Source organism: Durio zibethinus, chromosome 19, assembly GCF_047325235.1.
Source record: "Durio zibethinus cultivar Kanyao isolate XHJ-2024 chromosome 19, ASM4732523v1, whole genome shotgun sequence".
In the NCBI taxonomy this organism is placed as follows: domain Eukaryota; kingdom Viridiplantae; phylum Streptophyta; class Magnoliopsida; order Malvales; family Malvaceae; genus Durio; species Durio zibethinus.
This window is the reverse complement of record NC_143180.1, coordinates 1,989,531-2,006,538: the sequence shown is the minus strand read 5'-3', so window position 1 is coordinate 2,006,538 and position 17,008 is coordinate 1,989,531. Positions and strand designations below refer to the sequence as shown.

General features: G+C 31.9%; 4 protein-coding genes and 1 non-coding gene across 8 annotated transcripts; 1 reads left to right on the top strand and 4 right to left on the bottom strand.

Moving 5' to 3' along the window:
• Positions 1–821: 821 nt before the first annotated feature.
• On the top strand, positions 822–3,795 carry LOC111310163 (uncharacterized). 3 transcript variants are annotated; one of them, XM_022909340.2, is made up of 6 exons: positions 822–1,423; positions 2,168–2,255; positions 2,413–2,582; positions 2,749–2,824; positions 2,905–2,966; positions 3,455–3,795. In XM_022909340.2, exons 1-5 carry the CDS (start codon positions 1,262–1,264, stop codon positions 2,919–2,921), a joined length of 513 nt encoding a protein of 170 aa, XP_022765075.1. In that variant the 5' UTR covers positions 822–1,261; the 3' UTR covers positions 2,922–2,966; positions 3,455–3,795. The 3 variants fall into 3 exon arrangements, with proteins under 3 accessions (XP_022765075.1, XP_022765076.1, XP_022765078.1); XM_022909341.2 differs by lacking the exon at positions 822–1,423 and adding an exon at positions 1,700–2,034; XM_022909343.2 differs by lacking the exon at positions 822–1,423 and adding an exon at positions 2,033–2,067.
• A 99-nt stretch (positions 3,796–3,894) lies between these two features.
• Positions 3,895–5,433, bottom strand: LOC149513300 (uncharacterized). Its single transcript, XM_089748277.1, has 2 exons — positions 4,283–5,433; positions 3,895–4,198 (listed from the first exon to the last, which is right to left on the bottom strand). The coding sequence occupies exons 1-2, from the start codon at positions 4,638–4,640 to the stop codon at positions 4,182–4,184; spliced, it is 375 nt and encodes a 124-aa protein (XP_089604403.1). The 5' UTR covers positions 4,641–5,433; the 3' UTR covers positions 3,895–4,181.
• A 126-nt stretch (positions 5,434–5,559) lies between these two features.
• LOC111310166 (uncharacterized) lies at positions 5,560–8,201 on the bottom strand. 2 transcript variants are annotated; one of them, XM_022909344.2, is made up of 4 exons: positions 7,882–8,201; positions 6,260–6,279; positions 5,925–6,150; positions 5,560–5,810 (listed from the first exon to the last, which is right to left on the bottom strand). In XM_022909344.2, exons 1-4 carry the CDS (start codon positions 7,931–7,933, stop codon positions 5,794–5,796), a joined length of 315 nt encoding a protein of 104 aa, XP_022765079.2. In that variant the 5' UTR covers positions 7,934–8,201; the 3' UTR covers positions 5,560–5,793. The 2 variants fall into 2 exon arrangements, with proteins under 2 accessions (XP_022765079.2, XP_089604404.1); XM_089748278.1 differs by having other exon boundaries at positions 5,925–6,279; positions 7,882–8,197.
• On the bottom strand, positions 7,987–8,058 carry TRNAD-GUC (transfer RNA aspartic acid (anticodon GUC)). The gene has a single exon. It is a non-coding gene; the product is annotated as a tRNA-Asp (tRNA).
• A 606-nt stretch (positions 8,202–8,807) lies between the features above and the next one.
• LOC111310162 (rop guanine nucleotide exchange factor 7-like) lies at positions 8,808–12,257 on the bottom strand. Its single transcript, XM_022909339.2, has 7 exons — positions 11,702–12,257; positions 11,357–11,473; positions 11,091–11,245; positions 10,689–10,763; positions 10,301–10,591; positions 9,631–9,987; positions 8,808–9,535 (listed from the first exon to the last, which is right to left on the bottom strand). The coding sequence occupies exons 1-7, from the start codon at positions 12,066–12,068 to the stop codon at positions 8,975–8,977; spliced, it is 1,923 nt and encodes a 640-aa protein (XP_022765074.2). The 5' UTR covers positions 12,069–12,257; the 3' UTR covers positions 8,808–8,974.
• Between the last annotated feature and the right edge of the window lie 4,751 nt (positions 12,258–17,008).

Sequence of the window (17,008 nt, the reverse complement as noted above, 5' to 3'; positions counted from 1 at the left end):
CTTTCTTTATTTGGGGCAAAATTAGTTTATGCATTTTTCTTCAAGATTTTTGTTAAAATTATATAACAAAATAAAATTATAATTTAGATTTATATCAAATTAATAATATCAATAATTATGTAATCTGTTAATGAAATGTTAAATTATTAAATCATAGTTTAATTCTTAATAATTTTGAATACAAAAATATTAATAATTTAAAATAAGTGACATGAAAAACTAATTTAGATCTAATGATATATGTATTCACGTTGTGTAAAATATTGAAACTTTGTATTATGTTTTATATTAAAATTGTATGTTATAATTCTTATCAATATAAAAACATAAAATATATTTTTTATTTTATTAAACTTATATATAATTATGGTTAAAAGTTTAAATTATGTCATTTTTATATTCTTAATTTATATTGTATTCGTGTCTAATTATTATATCATATTTTAAATTATCAAATCTAAAAATTATTCGCTTTCTCTTGTTATGTTTGTTCTTCATTGGTATGAAATAAAAACAAATAAAATGATAGGGGAAGAGTATGAATATTAATTAAGCAGGTCAAGTAATCTAAAATGTTTTGGTATTTAAAATTCAACAAGAATATTAGTATCCAATATAATAAATTATAAAAGACTTATCTAGAAATTATGTTCTTTCTTTTCTTCGATTATTCTCTCTCAAAAACTCAACAGTGCAAAACAACCAAAGGTCAAAGAAATATCGAAGGAGACACATGGCAAGCAAGGGGTCTATTTGAGGCAAAAGAAAATGTCCACTTGGGTGATGTACCCTTGTGTCAAAACTCAAAAACCAGTCACAAAATGAATGAATTCACATGGATTTTTTGCCTTTTGGTAATACCCTTTGCTTTATCTTTCCTCCAAATGGAATGAAGAAGCTGAAGTGAACCTTTTTTTGGGCTTATAAATAGCTTAGACCGTTTGCCAACAGATCTGCAGTCTTCGCGTGCTCTCTCACTCTGTTTTGCTTTGCATTACTATTATATATCTGTCATTCTTTAGTCTATCCGTTTGTTTTGGTTTTTTTTTTCTTAATACAAAGAAAAATCTTATCCACCGGCCCTGACACTGCCACCCTTCTTTTCGTTTTTGTTTGGTCTCGTTTTATTGTGGCTCGTTTCCTGCTAACGGATATACATCTATCAAAGAAGTTGTTTTGTTCGTTGGTTGACAAAGAAAGCTTCTTTTAGGAGTCTTAAAAAAACGAAAAATAAAAAATAAAAAGTTTTGCCTTTTCTGATATGGAAAACAAAAGGCAAGTGAGTGGTGGTTCTTCTTCTTCATCATCATCATCATCATCATCATCTCTTTCTTTTGATCATCTCTTTGGTCCCAAGGACTCTTCTTCTTCATCATCTTCCACAAGTGGGATTTTTGGGACTATTTTCCCTCCTCCATCAACGGTAAAAAACTTGTTTTTTTAGACTTTGTGCTCATCAATTTGATAAAACTTTCTTGATTTTGATGGTTTAGGATGAAAAAAAATATACCCTTTACTCTTTAGGAAACTATTTATTTGAAACTATATGCAATTTTGATACTTGGAGGCAATACTTCATTGGAAGTTAAGAATTTGATATGGAGAATAAAGATGGTTTGTTGTTAGTTGGTGTATTTGTATCTTGTTCCAACTTCATGCAATCGACTTGGAGTTGGATGAAAATAAAAGTTGATGGAATTTATGTTTTCAAGTGAATGATTCTTGAAAAGATGCAGAGAAAAAATTCTATATATAATACAATCAATCCGTACATCAAGTGCTTGGTTATATTCACTTGGTCGGTAGAAACCCGCTAGCTAGTGGAGTACTACTCATTTTTTCTTTTGAATATTTTAACTTTGCTAAGTGATTTGCAGCATTGATGAAAAGTAGGGATAGGGGTAGTGAATAGATAAGGAACAAAATGTAGGCTGATTTATGTATTCCAATACTAGCGTTTTAGTGCTTTTGGATTAGAATGTGAGAGAAAAAGTTTCCTTTGGACTGTGCAATGGAACTTGACCTCTGTGACTGGTGACTTCTAACCATGCATGGCTTTTTTTTATTGTGATTATCCTTCTTTTTGTTCTAATGTTTGTAGATTTTGTTGATCTTTTAAAGGGGAATTCTGCTGCAAAGGTCTAAATTGTTCTCTTTCTGAATTCAGGTGCTACGGAGGGACTCCAGTGGCTCTGGAATTTGGGGGTCATGGAATAATCAGGGTTTGCCCCATCATGGAAAATATGGAAATCCAGGTTTGTCAAGCTTTCTTGTACCATCTTTTTTTTAATGTTTTTAGCTTTTCCATCACCTTTTCTGCTGGTTCTTAGATGGAGTAGCAGGAATTCTTGAGTTTTTTAATTTGATAAAAAGAAAACTATATATATGAATCTGGCACATTTTTTGTTTCAGATCATACCACTGATAGAAAGGGACAAAGCAGTGGCACAACAAACAAAGACAAGAGTTCATCCATTTATCAGAATGAAACAGTGGAACCTTGCTATTTCAGCTCATCTATCTACTATGGAGGCCAAGAAAATTATTCTCCAAGGAAGAAAACCACTGAGTCTCCCCAGTATGTAAGTATAACATACACATTACAATTTTCCTTAATTTATACTCCTTTGTATGCCAAACTTGTGAAGATATTGTCTATGTTTTTGAGGGTATATAGGTATGCATCTTGCTTTCTCTACAGGCTAATTACCATGGATTTCTCTGTTCTTGGTCTTTTTGCTATGACAGTTCAAAAAGGATGGGGAAGATGATGATCCCAATGGAAACAATTCTAGTGGTGCTTCGAGAGGGAATTGGTGGCAGGGTATGAAAAGCTGTGGATTTTTGGTCCATAAAAATGATAATATCGAGTAGTCTTTAATCAATTTTTCTTTGTTTGTGCAGGCTCACTTTATTACTAACATCTTAATCCAAAATATGCAAATTTGCCATCCCAATACTGTAAGGTATAATTAAAAATTCTCCCTGATGGATCTCCTTTTTTACTTTATCTGTATATATACCCTTCTGTTATGGATTTTTATTTCATTTACACTTACCACTTTGAAAACTTCTTCATATCTAGATGACTCAATTTACAGGGGAAAGAAGCCACCAACTTTTTTTTTTGTGCTTGAATTGTATACATATGCCTGTTACAGGCAATGTTTTAATAACCAGACTGGCAGTTGAACCGGTTGGAGGTCCAGTTCCTAATCCAACCGGTCCTGTTGTGACAACACTGGTTAATTACCCGCTAATCAAGTAAATAGTACTAATATTAACAGGAGAAGAAACAGAAACTTATTTTGAGGAATAATAATCGGAGTTCAAAGAAATTTCTTTTATGTTCTTAGCATAATATTTCTTCTTTCTGTCTAGCACACTTCCATGTTTCTTTCCATATTTCCTTTGATCCAGCTGATACGGATTATGTTTATGGGCTATTTTACAGGAACACTGGCTGAATGATCAGTCCTACTATTACTATGGAAATAAGCTGGTAGATTTAACTAGCAGTACAGTAGAAGCATATAGAGCATAATACAGCTTAGGACTTGTGGAAGAATTTTGTTTTCTTTTTCTCCCAACTTCCACTTGAGCAAGTCTCACCCTATAAGCTGATATAGATAGGCCAGACAGTTTGCAGAATCTTGTATTATAAGTTTTTCTACTTTTCTTTTGCCTGACTAGTCTAATCTCCATGTACTGAACTGTGCTCTGTGGGATTTTTGCCCACAAGGAAATCGATTTGTATGACTATATATTGAGATATGTATTCTGGTCCTCACTCAACTGGATTTCACTTTCATTTCAAGATTAGATGCCTCTTAGCATGTTGTATACAATGAATGATCATAAACTTAAACCGAAAACACGACAGGTGAGACCGAAATTTTGGAACTGATTATCCGAATATCCACATATTCAATTACTTCATGGGAAGTTGTATGTCTTTTAGTTGAATGAAACTCCTTTTAGAGTCATCTGATTGGCAGGTTCTGGTTTATTTTATAGGAATCATGCCAAGCTAAGGGTATTGAGCAATAATAACATATTTGAAGAAAGATAATAGCACAAGCTTTTATTTATCATTCAAATAGATGGGTGTCACAGTTAATTCATCAGCCAGATGAACTAGCTTAAGAAAAGCACAAAACCCAGGACTTGTGTCTTCATGCTCAAGGCAAAGAGTAATCTGCAAAAATGAGACTCAAATTTGGAGAATCTTATAAAGCAGAGGAAAAATCAGTAAAAAAAATACTATGAAAATAAAATATACCTCCACATTTGTAACCAACAGGACGATCAGCAATGTTGCAGCGTTTAGGGATGGTGATAGCAACTTCTGGCTTGATTCCAGAGCTCTTAGCTGTGTTAGAAAGCATAACAGCGCAGAGGCATCGTGGATTCTGGCCTATTTTCTGCAACTGTTGGCAGCAACTGTCAGACACTGGAGCATTCGCATCTTGTGCGGCCATTGCACAAGGAGCTAACTTCCAGGCTTCCCTGTCAGGGGATGATCTCCCACATTCACCAGCTCCTTCTGCTACATTGAGCACAGCAATGCCCAAAATAGAAAGAAACACCAGGAAGCAGATGTACTGCATTTCTTCTTCAATATTGCAATGCATAAACATTTCTCAACTTCAAAATTTATAGCGGTTTTTGATGAGCAATACATGTGAAAACCACAAATCATAGTGGAGTTAGCACTAGAGAAAAGTGTTTTGTTTATTGCAACACCTACGACTCCAAAAACATGTATTGCTAAAGCAATTACTGTAATTCCACAACTGCTTAAAGAAATCTTTTCATGAGAAGCTGATAGCATAGCATCTGTCAAGTTCAAATTCTACAACATAACCAATACACCCCTCTTTCTCTGGAGTCTAGAACCTGAATTACCTCATTAACAACACTACTGAAACCCCATTTCAGTTGAAATATCTATACCAAATACAAATTTTATTGCATTTAAACTTGCTGAGAAGTGGGAATCAGACAATCACTGTTCATTATTTCTTTTCCTGCCAGTCTTAATCCAAAATTTTTATTCTCCCTTTTCCTTTATAACCCCTTTTCTCAGTCACAATTTATTATATATTTTCAATGAAATCTACCATTTCTTTAGTTGGTTTCTGTAATAGGGAAGGAAGATACTCCACCAGCAAATTTTCCAGTTTGGGAAGAGCTTCTGGTTTTTTGTAATACACTTTATTACCAGAACAGCTAAGTGCTTTTTGCTCATTCAATAAGCAAAGAAAAATCTATTGGCATTACTAAATTGAAAGTCGGATGGCTGATAGATTTAGGGTTCAGACATCACGGCGCCATAGGAGTTCCCCCCACCATGCTACCAAATGTACTCTTAGAAGCTATGATGTACACCCTTAAAATAAACAAGAACAAAGGAAACATAACATGAAATTATTCTTCAAGCCTCATTAATTGAACAAAAGCATATAAACAGTCAATGAACTCAAGTGATCCTCTCCATCATAGAGCTTATTGACAGCAAAAATTGGAGAAAATGGTTATTGAGCAACAAGAAGGAAATTTTTTCCAAAGAAAACTAACATTTTATTTAGTAGTATTCAGAGAAACAACTATACTTTCATTATTATTTGTCAAAGATACAACTGCAGTTTTATTTATTACTCAAAAGGCTGGATGTCACTGTGAAAGTCATCAACTAAGATTGACAAGCAACAAGGACAAAATCCGCACAATTGATACTGCTGATACCAAGTAGTTTTAGTACAGGAAGAGAAACCATGGGAGTCTTCACACCTAAACCAGTGGGAAAGCTGCAAGAAATAGATACAATAGCTTCATGAGAATGAAACTAACAGCAGAAGCGTTATATAAAAGCAAAGGAGAAAAGGTAACTAAAAATGCAGTAAATAATATGCTCATTCTACCTCCACACTTGTGACCGACAGGACGATGAGGAATGTTGCAGCGTTTTGAAATGGTCACGGCAACTTCTGGCTTGACTCCAGCTTTCCTTGCTGTATTAGAAAACATAATAGCACAAAGGCAGCTTGGATTCTTGAGCTTTTTCTCCATTACAGTGCAGCAACGCTCAGAAACTGGAGCTTCCACATATTTTGCTGCCTCTGTACAAGGAGCCAGCTTCTCAGCTTCCTTCTCAATGTCATGTTTCCCACATGGACCATAATAATTATCAGATCCATCTGCTCCATTGAACCCAGCAATGGCCATAATCACAAGAAAAACTAGAACACAGATGTACCTCATTGAAGCTTCCATTTCCTTAATGCAATTCAAGGACACTTCTCAGACAACTTGTACCGAAACACTGACACAACTCAACAATTTATACTGAAACAAATAGCTAAAAAAATAGCTAAATACATGTGACCTCCACCAATTACAACGGACATGGAACTAGAGAAAAGTCTTTTGTCAGCTGCAGCACCTACTATTCCAGACCATCGATTTAGAGTTACCTGACTATCGAGTCAACAATTACATCTTCTTTCTTTATGAAACACATCCACAGTTTAAGCATTCATGCAAACCAGAATCATGCAGCGCAAGCCAAAGTCAATACTGCAAAAGAATAGCACTAGAAACAACTGAAAGAAGGTATAATTTCAAACCTACCACCTAGAGTTAGCTTAAAAAAAACCTAGCCATTCAATTGCCTACCATTACCTACTTCTACTCTATCTCACAGCATCTTTGTGGGCTGATGAGCTTGTGGTTTTTGTTTTTTTTTTCATTTCTGTGGGCATTCAGCTAGAAATTTGGGTCTTTCTTCCTACTGCTTTCTTGTATGGAAGTATCAAGACAAAACATCTAAGACTTCAATGCCCTCACTGATTTTAATAAGCAACTTGTTTACCTGTTTATCTGTCGATGAAATACAAACACTAGCAATTTGTCAAACACTAGATATTCTTAAACCTGGAGCTAATCTCTACCCTGCTTGATACCTACACTGATCCAACCCTTGGAAATTTAGATAACAAAGAAAATTTCTTTACCAATTCTGTCAAACCCAAACAGATGTCTCAAATAGTGGATTCCAGGATTCAAATACAAATGTTAATCCTTGAAATTACAGAGTAAAAATTTCAATTTGATCACATCCAGAAGAGAATATGGTTATCCTTTCCTATATTCTCATATTTCATTACAATCTCAACTAGATTATACAATAATAAAAACAACAAAATCAAAAGAATATTAAACAACAACACTTTTTTTTTCAACTTTCCCCATCGTTTCAACATAATTTCACACATTTATCATACAAGAAAAAGATACCCAGAAGTAAAAAACCAAAAACCCAAATGAAAGCATCAGCAACATTCTCAAAGTTCCAACCTTTATCGTCTTGTTCCATTGTAATTCCACCTTAGATCATACAACAAAATATACCCCAAAAACACTACAAATTAAGAAAAACCTAAGTAGGAAAACTCATTGATTCATTACAATACCACTTTGATCATACAAGAACAACAACAAATAACTTAAAAGTGTAAAGTTCGACACAAACATAGATCAAAAGAGCAAGTGGGACCAAAATAACAAGAGGAACAACCACCGCAAAAGCATGTCCACTCCCACAAGCCAAAGCCAACATTAAAAACACACATCCCGCAACCGACCCAACAACCGAAACCAACATCCCGACCCGAAGCAATGCCTTATTAACATCAACATTTTCGAAAAACTCTGACCCATGGAAACTAATATGATATTGAAAGAATAGGATTTGGAGATCTTAATCGCTTGTTTGAGAGCTAAAGCGAAGAGACCGGTGAAGAGGAAGGAACTGAAAGAGTAGACTTGGAATTTCATCAAAGTCTATGGCGATTTTTGAGTTTGGGAAACATGGGCTACCTGCGTTTACAGCAACAATCTCTAAGGCGGTGACATGGAGACTTGTTGTCATGACCAGACGGTGGAGATCTCTCCCTTAGAGGGAAAAAGAAATGATATATTGAACGCCGTTGCCGGGGATCGAACCCGGGTCGCCCGCGTGACAGGCGGGAATACTCACCACTATACTACAACGACTTTGTTGCCAAGGCGTGAGAGTATATATATACTTGTTGTATTTTATTTGACGTAAATGGAAACGGATGCTTTGCATTTTTCTTGTTCATTTCTTCATCAATGACAATTCATTTGGACGGAAGTTTCCTGAAACTTAGATGGTATTGTTTAATGTGTTCAAGCTACACAAAAACATAGTGATTCATATGAACATAAATGTATGAATTTGACTATATCATAGTCACGATTTCATCCAAATTTACAAGTTTGTAATTTTCTTCAAAAGTCTAAAATTTTGATTCTCTACGTCAATTACGTGTATGTATATATATATATATATATAGTTGTGACCATCATACTCAATACTTCGTCTTTCTTTTTTTACACTTACAAAATTCAACCATGCTATGTTGGATTTTTACCTTTAGTTGTTAGAATATCCAAATGCGTTAGTTTATGCAGTAATTCCACATTGGAATGCCATTTTGAAAACTCATGGAAATGCTTCACGGAAGTTCCTTTATTAAAGCTGTCTCATAGCATGCCCTATTTAACTTTTGCGTTTTTCCAAGATGTTCTTCTGCAACCCTGCTTTTCCTTGTATATGATATTGTTTACATTACTGACCAGGTTGATATATGATTCGAGCATTTGGTCTAGAGATATGATTCTGAAGAGAAAACACAACCAAGCATCTCATACTATATTTTGTCTCATTTCACTTGCATTCACGTTAACACACGGTTAGCACCCTATAAAAAAGTAGGCTGTTTTGATACAAATAACTGCTGCTTCAAATTAACTACAAGAACGAGGAACACAACCAAAAAAATATAAAATATAACTCATACACATAAGTATTTTACAACAACCACAAGTTTTCCGTCATTAATTCTATTTGTCACATCTTATTGTTTTGCTTTTCTCAGCAAAAATCTCAAGTGACTGTATATCGCGGAGGATTTTGTCGCAATCTGATCCCATTCTGGTATGCTGATGATTGTTTTGATGTATTTTGATCCTTTTGATTCCCTGAGCTGTCTGTACTGCTAGAGTTCAGAACTGATGAACCATCTGTTGGATTGCCACATATCTTTGGTTTTGAATCAACTCCAAGATAATTAGTCAAGACCCTCTTCACTCCAAAGCCACGGCGGTAAGGCTTGCTATTGTTGTTGTTGTTGTTGTTGTTGTTGTTGTTCTTAAGAAAAGGAGTTCTCTCTACCCTTGCAGGGCTGATCAGTGGTGCAGGTGAAAAGCTTGGTGTGGTAATTGCTGTTCTGCAGGGAGTGCCCGAGACAGGCACCGAATATGGGATTGAAACCTTTTTGTGTGCAATTACACTAACTGTAGGAACCGATGACAACTTTTCTGAAAACTTTTCTGAATGCTTGGTTAAGTCATCTACGTACAACAAATCGTCAATACGTGCCACAATGTTATATGCCAGGCTTTCCAGAACTCTTGAATAGCTTTCAAGAATGGACTTTGCAACATCCTGAAAGTTTAAATTACGTTATAATTGAATAACATTTGGAGGGAAATGAAGTAGCCTGTGGCACAACCAGATATTTTGGGAAAATGGAATCAAACCTTGTTGCACTGGATTTTGCTGGTATCCAAGGTTGTTTGAGTCAAACTGGGGAATCGTTGCTTCAAGCAAAGCAGAAGACTTTCAGCTCTTTCTGCTAGAAACTCTCTCTTGTCTCCATCAACCATTAGGTCTTTTACCATTTCCCATGAGGATTTTGCAGTAGATCGGTTTGGATTTGTTAGGGGCTTGGAGTGAGATCTTCGACGCCACACATATATTGAGGCCTCAACACGGTTTGCAATCTCAAGAGCGACATGTTCGGAGGATAGATCAAGGAAATCAAGCAGGCACTCTGCTGAGAATTGATCAGATGTAATATACCTATAAATTAGGTCTCCTAAACAAGCTCTTCCATTCTGCGACAAAATTTCAAAACTATGTCACATCACCTTTGAATAGTACAAGGTAAATAACTAACCATGGTAACATTTCTCTCATCTATATTTGATCTATAACAATTAAACATGGTGGTTCAGTAGCTAGAAAGCAGCAACATGAACTGAGAAAATATTTTTTTCCCTAATGGAGGTAGTTGGCATAACTAACAAACAGTTTGCAAGAGTTAAGAGATCAAGCAGGAACTTTTGGCATTGTCCATTTACCTAAATGCAGTTAGTGAACAGAAGAGATTCAGATAACAAGACATCAACTTATGTCTAATTTTCTGACCTTTGGAAGAGTGTCCAAGTACGAGTCTGGAACTTCCATTTCCGATAAAGAACTGCTGTTAATGGCCATAGCAGCTTTCAATATTTGATTTGTGCATTCACGGGTGTGATTCAATTGCTTTCTAGAATTATCACTGAGACCACCTGTAGGCACACGGGGCACAGGTAGCCACCACTTCTCCTCCTGGCGTTGCAGCGTTTTTCGAAAGGAGGCTGATCCATCAGCATCTGGGGCTATAATCCCTTGATCAACATACCAAAACTCTGTGTTGGTGAAACTATCTAATATATCCTGCCACAGCAAAAGCCAGCTTATAATTTTAAACATGAACTTCTACCCCCAAATTAAGACGACCATGAAGCATAAAGTAAGCATTGTTAGTTCTTACAAGAAGCATGTTATCTAGTTTACGCAGGGCTGGGAGATTGATGAAAATATCTGATCTAGGCCTGCAAGTCATGACCTATAAAAACACAGAAGAAACAGTTAAAAGACTAGAAACTATAAATGGGAAGCCATCTGATTTGGAAATATGCTCTCTGATTCTAGAGTTTCATGGCTAAAAACAGCTGAATTTAACTTTAATTTAGTAAAACTTTACCATTCAATTACAAACAGTGAAATTCCAAAAGATCAAAAGATGTTTTCTTTTCCCGTGCTTTTTCAGCAACCAAATAGGATTTGTACAGACTGAGAAAGTGACTTTTAAATATTCATATGAATCTGAAATTTTTCTCATTTTTTTCCTTGTAATGTAACAAAAAATGATTCTGGACTACTTTAAGAATACCTCAAGCTTAGTTCCATCTGGAAAATTTTGCCAAGAGGGTATCAACTCAACAATGTGGTCACTAACACAAACAAGCCACTCCATCTCTCTTTTCCACATGGATTTCTTCTCCTCAGGAATAGGCTCTAATCTCCACAATTGCCCAAATATAGTAGCTATATTACATATAGTAATCACAAATTTAATAAGTCCAAAAAGGAACAAAATTAATTACATTGGAACAAGAACCTCAAAATTCCAAAAATTGAAACAGAGAGAGAGCATACCACAGAGATTGGTAATGGCATTCGAAATGGCCAAAGCTGTGCAAACCCCTTTTCCTGACCCTGACATGTCTTCACCAAGTAACAATTTTGCAAACCTTTCCTTCATCATTTCAATCTCTACTTACAATTCCAAAAAGAAAAAAAGAATTAGACTTAAAAAAAAAAAAAAAAAAAAAAAAAAAAACTCAAAGTTTGGTCTAAATTGGCCAAACCTAAAGCTAGAAACCATTTAAAAAACAAATTCATGTGAGATTCCATAATTGGCAGAAAGCTGCTTCTGCCAACCTAACCAAAAACCCAAAGTTTCAAAATCCAACATTTAAACTTAAAAACAACATTACTAACCATTAATCTTTGAACCCAGTTTTTTAAACTTGTCATCTTCATTACTAATCTTGTCTTCATCTCCATTTCCGTTAGAAACATCTGAGTTCTTTGACACTGTAGGAGGAGAAGTAGTAATAGTAGCTTTCCTTATAGACCAACCCAGAAGAGGAGGAGGTGTAGCTGAAGCTGATGCTGAAGCAGACCCTGACTCTGACCCTCTAGCCTTAATATTAACCTTAATTTTATCAACCAAATTCCCTGAACTTGATCCACTTGAACTACTACTATTACTACCACTACTCTCCTTAGACTCACCGCCATTAGAACTATTCAACTCACTCACATCCTCAGTCCAATCATCTTTCTTCTTCAACAAAGCCTCCATCTTTCAAAAGGTTACTAACTTAACTAACTACCCTTTTCTCCTTATCTCTGAAAAAACATACACAAAAACTCAAAAAGGTTGAGTCTTTGGGTTACAAAGAGAAGACATTTACTTGGAGGGTGAACCTGGGGCGAGTTTAAAAGTTTTGATTTTTGAACTTTTGAGAAGAAGCAGAGATGGCTCGTCACGTGCCATTGGGGTAACGTCTCTCTTTGAAAAAAAATGGGGTAACGTCTCTCTTTCTTCAAGATTTTTAAGCATTCTCTTGGAGACCTGATATACATATGTTATAAAAATAATATAAAAATAATATAATTTAAAATTTTACTATTAATTTTATATAAATTTATTAAAATTAAAAAATATATTTATATTTTTATATCAACCTAAATTATAATATATAATTTTTATATAAAATAAAATATAAATATATAAATTTTAATATTTTATAAAATACATACATATAAATTATGGACTGAAAATAAGGTATATTCAAAATAATAATAAAAAGAGGTGGGTCAGCTATTATAGGGCCCATGCATATGTCTTTTCACGTGAACTTACGCTTTTACCCCATAAGGGGAGTAAATTTTTTGGGTATCTATGGTAATAAAAATAATGTGTCAGTAAAAGTTTTTTTTTTTAAAGCCAAAAGTAATATATTTGAATTTTTCATGAACATATAAAATTTTAAAATCATTTATCGAAGCAGTACACAAGTGGATGTTACATAAAATTAACTAAATGTGTTACTTTAATAATTTTTTTTATAAAAAAATAATTCAATACATTTTCATCTATTTATACAAAATAGACAGTGACATTTTTAATTTTATAAAAATGTTAATAGTAGGCAGAAATAATCACTTTTATTTTTTTCAATTTCTTTTTTTTATTATTTAAAAAAAATTCAAATCATATTCTAAGTAAATAATCATACACTCTAACCAACTAAATTTAATCTTAGGATGTTACTCTTCTTTAATTTCTAAAAAAAAAAATCCATTGAAAATTACATTTCTATTATTATTAATTTTTTATATTTAAAATTATCACAAATTAAATTATGATCATTGTTACTAAAAGTTAAGCACTAAACTATAATATCTGTTGGAAGAAATTTATTAGTTGAACACATTTGGCATCATTTGTTATTGGTGTTTCATGTGAATAATTAGGAAGTTGTACTTAAATTAGAAAAAAAAAAAAAAAAAGCTTTTTAAGGAAAAATGAATGAGAGAAATGGAGTTAATGTAAACAGTCGTGTTAGGTATGCAGTTGGGTTGTGACTTTTTAAAAGATGTTAATTCTCATTTGTTCAATCCAGCCCCTGTTATTACTCAGTGGGGCTCACTTATTCATTCATTTTTTTTTTTGTTCAGTTTAGTCCTCAAAACAGTACTTGCCAACTTGGCCCAATTTGCAGGCCAACTATTCAAAAAGAGTAAAAAGAAAAAAAAAAAAAAAAAAGAAATTTCAGTGCAATAATCATCAATATAAAATATCGATTAAAAAACTTAAAAATTATGTTCAAAACTTTCATAATTAACCTTATTTGTGATTGCAAAAATTAATTCAATTGATAAAAAATATTTTTTTTTTATTAATCAAGATTCAATTTAAATTTTTGAAAATAAAATTCAATCATGAGATCAAAGATGAGATTAAGTCCAAAATGTACATGTAAAAGTGGAAAGATACAATTAAAAGAAAAACACAAATGTAAGTGAAAAAGGATGAATTTTTCAAAAAAAAAAAAAAAAGAAAGAGAAAAGCAATAGGGAATCTAAAGTGGTCCTCCACAAAATTTTACTTCTCAAATTTGATTGATAGCAGCAGCCCACCAATAGGTAATGTGAATTGCAAATGTAACTACCACTTATAACTGTTAATATACAACCTTGATGGCTATCTGGCAGCCATAAAATTGACAGTGAAAATAGATTGAAAGTAATTCAACAGTTGAGAAAAATAAAAGAGGAGTTTGTTTAGATTTGATAATTTATGTATTTATATCATATAAAATATTAAATTTTATGTATTTATATCGTATTTTATATAAAAATTATGTATTATAATTTATATCGATACAAAAATATCAAATGTATTTTTTTTATTAAATTTATATATAATTATTGTTAAAATTTTAAATCATATATTTTTTAATCTTTTCTTCATATTATATTCGAATCGAATTATATTTTAAATTATTGTATCTAGATTTGTCTGAAAATACTGAATTGCCAAAAATTTAAAAAAAAAAAAAAAAAAGCCAGAACCTACTTTTGCCTTATAGCTGTTCCATGAAACTTTATATGACTATTCTATTTTCTTCTATTTTGACCCTTTTTGTTGTTTGAAAATAAAGCCCCTTTTGTCTGAATTTTGTTCGTAAATAGTAAGGACTATAACCTAAGAACTGTTTTACTGTATATGAAATGTAAAAGTAGACGTATAAATGCTATAAAAGTTTTAGTGTTCGACAAAAAAAAAGGGTGAACAAATTTGAAAACTTTACCTGTTCATATATTCTTATCATTTATTTTTTATTATAATTGAAAAAATATTATAATACGTCATAATATTATATTCAAACATTTGATTCAATATACATAATATGATAAAGTACATTATGTTTATATTCGAATATTTGATTCGATAACATTAAATGTACTCAATTGATGCAATTCTTCTAGCACATTTCTTCTCAATATTTTCTTATATTGAGTTCATATTGACATTAGATTCAAGTATTCAAAAATTACACATAAATAAAATAGAAATAAAAAGTATATATGATATCGTTTAATAGATTTAAAATTTAAATTTTAATATCTATAAATTTTTTTTATTTTTAAATAATGATTTTTTTTCGAGATGATAATTGCCTAAAACTAAAAAAATCATTGACTTCAAAATCAAGAAAAAGGAGAGTCTTCCAATGTTCATTCCTTACATTCCCATATCCCACCTTCTGTATTCAATCTTTAGGTCTGTTTTAATGCATGGCAGAAAAAAAAAAGTACAATATCATATCATATATATTTTCCAAAGTTTCATGTGCTCCTTGACTCTCATTATTTGCCATATAGAAGCCAAGGTCCCTAACATCTAACCACTCTCAATCATGCTTTCTTTGATGGGCACTCACCCCCCAAATTTAGGTCTAAAAACTGAGAAAGTGGTTATTAGACAAGGTCTAGCCTTTTATGTATGGACTCTTAACAAGTTTTGAGTAACCCAAACATGGGACCTCTCAATGAATTTTTCTATAATTACTACAACAGTGCAAGCTGTATATGAATGGGGTAGCAGTAGTGAATTGAAATGAAATTACTACAATCCCTTATTACATATGTTGAGGTCTGCAGGAGCTGTGGTTGAGGTCACTTGAGACCTCAAACAGGGGCATCATATGTAGGTTTTCCAATGATTTTCCTTCCTATACTTCTGAGACAAGAAAAAGTGAAATAATGGAAAGATTGTACCTTGAATTTGAGGTGTGTTTCCTGTATTGTTTGTTATATAGGGTAGTAGCTGTCAGGGACATTAAGATCTGTCTTTAATTAATAATAAGAGATAATGTCTTAATTTTATCATTTTTTTTATAAAAAAGATTACAGTTTAAGGATGTGGTAAAGAGTTATTGAAATTTGAATTTTAAATTTATTAATATTAAATATCATTTATTAAGAGTGATTGTATTAATTAATTGAGTTAAGTTTTAATTTAAAATTATCATTTTACTTACATTGATAGATCAAGAATTTATTTTTTTTTACAGCATACAATTTTATCATTTTTTTTTGTACTTGAGATTTTAGGATTTGAATCTTTATCACTGAGACTAAAACTTTTCTAGGGAGGAAGGATCAACAAAAAGGATTAAATATGTAGAACTTATTAATCTAACAATTAAGCTATAAAGTTAAAAAAAAGTTATGAATTTTAGCCATTGGATTGATGAGTTTTTCATCTGTATTCCATTTCAACCTTTCTATCAAGTAAAGTCTAAGAATTTAGTAATTTATCAATCGATTATATGATTATATGAACTAATTATATTTTTTAATTTAATTAAAAATATAAAAAGTTAACATTAAAAAATATTCCATAAAAAATTATGGCTGGCCTTCAGCTTGCCAAGTTTGGATTTGGGTTGACCTTAAAGGCCCAAATTAACATAGTGTATGCTCAAGTTATTGGTAAATTTTAATTAAATAATAAAAAAGTAATTAAAAATTAATTTTTAGGTGGCATTTGGTTATGGGTAATTCATAAATTTTTTTTTGAAATTTTGACGGTGGGTATTTGATTCTCATATTTGATTTAGAATAATTTGATTACAAAAAAAAATTAGATTTTCAATAGTATCCAAAATACCTAAATCATAAACTTATATTTTTTTGTAGTATTCTATGATTTCAAGGAGAAAATTACTTTATTTTCAAATTTAACTTAAATAAAATAATAATAAAATAGTCGTTATGCTTTTAAAAATTATGTATGTAAATGATTGAAACTCAATTACAAGCTTTTGTACAAAAAAAAAAAACTTTTTTATATTATAATTAAAGCATTTGACATGAAGAAACCCTTTAAATAATTTTTTATATTTTTATAAATAAATTATTTAAGGTGTTAAATAATCCATTTATATTTGTATATAAAAAGATTATTTAAGGTATTTCTATAAAGAAAACGCTTAATAAAAGTATTATTTAAAGCATTTTTTGCATAAAAAATATTTTTATACAAAAATAAATAAATTATTTAAAACTTTTTATATTTAGGGTTTTGGGTTTTAGATTAATATTTTTATAAAAGGATTAATGAATTTTTTTTTTGTATAAAAATACCTTAAATAATCTTCTTATAAACAGAAAAAATATTTAATAATCATTTTATAAAAATATAAAAGAATTATTTAAGAATTTTTT